The sequence below is a fragment of the Dermacentor andersoni genome, chromosome 6 (genome assembly GCF_023375885.2).
Source record: "Dermacentor andersoni chromosome 6, qqDerAnde1_hic_scaffold, whole genome shotgun sequence".
NCBI lineage: Eukaryota > Metazoa > Arthropoda > Arachnida > Ixodida > Ixodidae > Dermacentor > Dermacentor andersoni.
In genome coordinates, this window is record NC_092819.1 from 63,100,001 (window position 1) to 63,105,000 (window position 5,000).

General features: G+C 49.3%; 1 protein-coding gene and 1 non-coding gene across 2 annotated transcripts in view; both read right to left on the reverse strand.

The window, feature by feature from the left end:
* Window positions 1-3,506: 3,506 nt before the first annotated feature.
* Window positions 3,507-4,745, reverse strand: LOC126522748 (uncharacterized). The gene has a single exon (XM_050171538.3). It carries the CDS (start codon window positions 4,710-4,712, stop codon window positions 3,507-3,509), a length of 1,206 nt encoding a protein of 401 aa, XP_050027495.1. The 5' UTR covers window positions 4,713-4,745.
* Window positions 4,746-4,950: 205 nt separating this feature from the next.
* TRNAW-CCA (transfer RNA tryptophan (anticodon CCA)) overlaps window positions 4,951-5,000 on the reverse strand; it is a 72-nt gene continuing 22 nt past the window's right edge. The window contains exon 1 of the tRNA in view: window positions 4,951-5,000. This exon is cut by the window's right edge and continues 22 nt beyond it. This is a non-coding gene — a tRNA (tRNA-Trp).

Below are 5,000 nucleotides of genomic sequence, written 5' to 3' on the forward strand. Positions count from 1 at the left end.
ATGAAGTTCTCTCGCGCAGAGCACACATTCACATCAGCATGACGTATAGCCATTCTTGTTTTCCACAAACTGTGGAGGCCCAGCAACATGAACATGTCGAACGGTGGCCCGTCATCGCTTTCAACTGGAAGGAACCGAATTCCATAGGGGTTTATGGGGAGTTCTTTTTTAAGAGTGCGCTGCAAGATGTCCCAGTGAAAGACAGCGTCCCAACACTCAATGAAGGCGTGTTCAATTGTTTCAGGCTTTTTACACAGCAGGCAATCGGTAGTCCAGGGTACGAATATTCCTTTCTGTTCTAGCCATACTTTAACGGGGAGGGTGTTCGTGTGTAGGTGGAAAAAGAAAGTTTTCGCAGCAGGTCTTACAGGCATCCTTTTGACTCGTTTCAGCACATCTTTTCCTGGGCATCCACAGTGAACACTCCTATACAGTGGGATAGGTAACATGCTGTCAACTAAATCTGCGTACAGTTTCTTTCTTCTCACTGAGCACAAATACTCCAGCGAAAAACGTGCGCAGAGTATTCTAAAAGCTGCAACGACTTCACGATAGTAACCAGTCGCTCTAGTGATAGCACTAGATGTGGACACAACAAATTCAGGCAGTTCTGTTGCCATTTTCGCCTGAATGACTGTACGTAGAAAAACATTTCTTTCATCTCGCAGGAAGATGAACCGCGATACGATCTGTCTAATGAACAAGTGTGAGAGCCCAAGGCCCCCATTTCGAACTGTGCGAAAAAGATTTGTTCGACTGGATCGCTCCCAAGTGGAGTTCCAGATGAAGATAGCAAACACTCGATGCATTTTTTGAACGTTTACACGGGACATGAACATTACTTGCAGTATGTACCAAACTTTGGCAACTAAAAATATATTGCAAGCTGAAGCACGTGCAAACACTGACAATCCCCGGCCCTGCCATCCTTTTATCTTTTCTTTCATTGATTCTATTTGTCCGGTCCACAACTGTGTCGAGTCCCGATAGTGCTCAAGGGGCACTCCTAGATACAGTGAAGGCACTGTAGTCCACTGCATACCGGCGAATTTCGTGGGTGTCGCGTCCCAGCTTCCATGCCATATCCCAACACTTTTTTCGAAGTTTATCTGGGCACCAGTGTACCTACAAAAGGATCTTGCAAGGCGGACAGCCTCGACCACGCTTTCCCTGTCTTCACAAAAGACGGCGACGTCATCTGCATAAGCTAGCATTTTAACTTCTGCGGCGTGCAGCCTAAAACCACGAATGTTTTCATCCCGTATGACTGCCATACAAAAGGGTTCGAGGTACAGGGCAAAAAGCAAAGGAGACAAGGGACAGCCTTGCCGTACAGACGAGCGGAGTGGCACCCGCGAACTAAGACACTTATTAACTATAAGCTGCGTGTAACAGTCTTCATAAGCCATTTTAACGCCATGTACAATGACACTCCCAGCATTACAGTACTGCAGTATAGCGAAAAGCACCTCATGTGACACCCGGTCGAACGCCTTCGCAAGGTCTAGCTGCAACATGGCCACCCGACCCCCAATGCCATCACAACATTCGAGCACATTCCTTGCAATGTGGGTGTTCGTAAAAATGGTGCGGCCTTTAATGCCACACGTCTGGTGTGGCCCTACAAGCTGCTGAATCACGCTTTGAAATCGTCGAGCCAGTACTTTCATAAATATTTTGTAATCTGTGTTGGTCAGACTTATCGGTCTGTATGAACCTACTGAAAGGAGTTTTTCCCGGTCATCGGTTTTCGGAATTAATACTATGTGTGAAGTCCGGAATGAGGGTGGTACTTTTTTAATTTCATACGCCTCTGAGAGTAGTCGGTGCAATATACACGCAAACTCCTGACTGAATGCCTTGTAAAAAGCGGCGCCTAGGCCGTCCGGCCCTGGCGATTTGCCTGATGGCAGTTCTTCTATCGCCCTTTCGATCTCGGACACAGCTATTGGTCTCTCAAGACTTTCTCTAACGTCGTCATCCAACCTTGGCATCTCGCTCATGAATTCACTCTCGAAGACCAGTCCAGAACGCGTCACATTGCCGAACAATTCGCGATAGTGCTCCACAAAAGCTTTCTCAATCGACGAGGCGTCTGACGTCACCTCGTTTTGAAAACGTATCTGTTGGATCTCATTTCTTGACGCGTGACGCTTTTCATCGCTCATTGCCCGTTTGTTTGGTATCTCACCCATCCATAGGCGTTCACTTCTAGCGCGTATAACTGCTGCTTTGTATCGCTCGGCGTCGATAACTTCAAGCTCGCGTCTTACTTTCTTTACGTTTTCAGCTAATAGATCGTGACCCGCATTTTGTGCGCTTGACAGATATTCTAGCTGTCTTTGCAGCTCTCTTTGTTTCTGTACTTTATCGTGCTGAAGGCTGCTTCCTCTTTCTATTGCAATGAACTTAACTTGAATCTTAAATTCCTCCCATGTGGCAGTAAAATATTCATCCTCATTTGTCATCAACTCTGTTATCTTTTCCTTAACTCTGCGCACAAATGGTTCATCATCAAGCAGCTTTTCGTTGAATTTCCACATGTTCCAGTTGAATCGTGTTCTTTTAAATTTTTCCCCAATCGAGAAGCTTACCAAGCTATGGTCCGTGAACGATTGCGGTGCGACGTTATAACTATTACAAAGGGTGATCAAGTCGTCAGAAACATACACTCTGTCCAGCCTTGCTCGGCTATTTCGCTGAATGTGCGTGTACTGCGGAATCATACCATCAGTGAGGGTTAGGCCAACATCTTCTAAGTTGTGGTCTTCAATTAGTCTGCTCAAAAGGAGAGCACTTTTATCGCGAACCCTTTCACTTTTTAGTCGGTCTTCCGGAGAACACACACAGTTAAAATCACCAAGAAATATGACGAAGCGATCACATCTTAGATACTGCTCGATACACTCAAAAAACAAAAATCGATCATTCACATTGTTTGGCGCATAAACGCATATGAACCGCCACAAATCGTGAGAAAAAGAAAAATCTACAATAAGCAAACGGCCAGTTTCAGAAACAGTTACACTTTCTTCAATAATACCAGCACTCTTCCGTATTAACAACGCACATCCGCCTGATGTGCCATTCGCATGGCACACGCACACATTGTAATGCGCCGTGAAAGGCTTCACCATGCGATCGGTCTGCTCTTGGGTTTCGACCTTAGTTTCTTGTAAGGCAACTACATCGAGTTCCTTCTCCATACACAAGCGGCTAAGCTGATATTGCCTCCTTCGCGCTCCAAGGCCACGAACATTTAGCGTGGCAACTCTCAGTGCTCTCTCTAGTTTCACCGCCATTTATCTGCAAAAGCAAGCCGATCGCACGGTGCCGCTGAAGAACACGCGATCCGGACACACTGTAGACAAATTTGCATGCATAACTTCTGCACTGAAAACCACTCGATCCACACGCGTACCTTTAGAGGGTACGCGAAGCCCGATTCCAAAAAGGACGCCATCTCTTCACGACGTTAGTCCGGGCGCCCCAGTAGGCGCCGGGTCCTACTTAGGCGGTTTTGCCGCCGGCCGTCTGTCCGGCGGGATGTTTGGCTTCAGGCGCACGGGCACACGACGACCCGCCTGCGCTTTTGGCGGCGGCTCGTCTTTGGCCCCGTTGTCAAGGTTGCCGTCCAGGTTGCCGTCCAGGTTTCCGGTCGAGTCCCTCGCTCTTTTCATAGCCGCATTGCTTGCACTCGATTCTTCGACGTCCATCAAGGGAGTTGCCGGTCCGTGCTCCGTGGCGGCCTCCTCGGCAGTGGCGGATTTTACGGCCGATTCTTCTTTGGCTCCTTCGTCGCATGCCCTTTGCACTGCATCTTTCGGGCCCGTAGGCAGCACATTTTCCACCTTCGTGGATTTAGCAACCGGCACAGAAGGTGTTGCAACTCTGTCCGCCGGTGGTACTAGCACGCGGGAAGCCTCATCAACGTCAGCCTCGTCCATTAACAGGTCAGCCACGTCCTCTCGAAGCGCAGGTCCTGCGACGGATGCGTAAGTCTTAACACATTCCGTATCCTGGTGGCCGTAGCGACGGCATACTGCACATCTCGGGACGCGGCAGTCACGTCGGACATGTCCGGTGTTTCGGCACTTCAGGCAAAGGGGTGCTCTGCCCGGTACCACAACTAGGGTCTGCTCACCAGCTACACGAAGTTGATGGGGCAGGTCTTCTACGGTCATACCCGTCTTCAGTACCAGGGACACCGCCCGTGTCGACGATGCTTTGTCTTGAACTCCTTGAACACGCCACTTTTCATGGAAAACGTCCGTGACCTTTCCGAACGGTAACAGGGCTGTTCGTATATCCTCGTCCGACACGTTATGGAGCATCCAATGCAGCTTCAGCCGCACGGCCTGATTGGCTGGATCAACGACAATGCACCGATGTTCATTCACCTTGAGGTTCTTGGCGGTTGAAAGCTTTTTCACGCCTTCGTCACTCTTGAAAGTAACCGCCCAAACGTGGCTCATCTGATACGCCCCTAGGGCGATGACATCAGCAAGTAGGCCTAAGCTAGCCAACGCATCTCGGAAATGTTCCACACGATACGGCCTGGCACGCACATCCGCATGCAGAAAAACTGTATTTAAAACTATCCGACCTGTCGGCAATTGAGGCAGCAAAACTTGGTATTCCGGGTCTTCTGAGGCAAAACTCCTGGTACCGCGGCCCTGCTGGGCCGCTGAAGCCGCTCCTACGGAGCTCATGATCGGCACGTCCGCTCGCTAGCGCGGCAGAAAGCCGAATCGTTGCGCCACCGAGTCACGACAGAACTGCTATATCCGCACCTTTGTTCAAGCTGCATGCAGTATATGGTTATGCAAAAAGAACGATTGGAGTGCACTCTCAGTGGAGTGCAGATGACGCTCAATGCCTATTGCACTAATGTAGCCGAGTGGCAAACCAGATGACAATATAATGCGTCAGCGGAAAGAAAAAAGTTATTGACCCGGACGTGATTTGAACACGCAACCTTCTGATCTGGAGTCAGACGC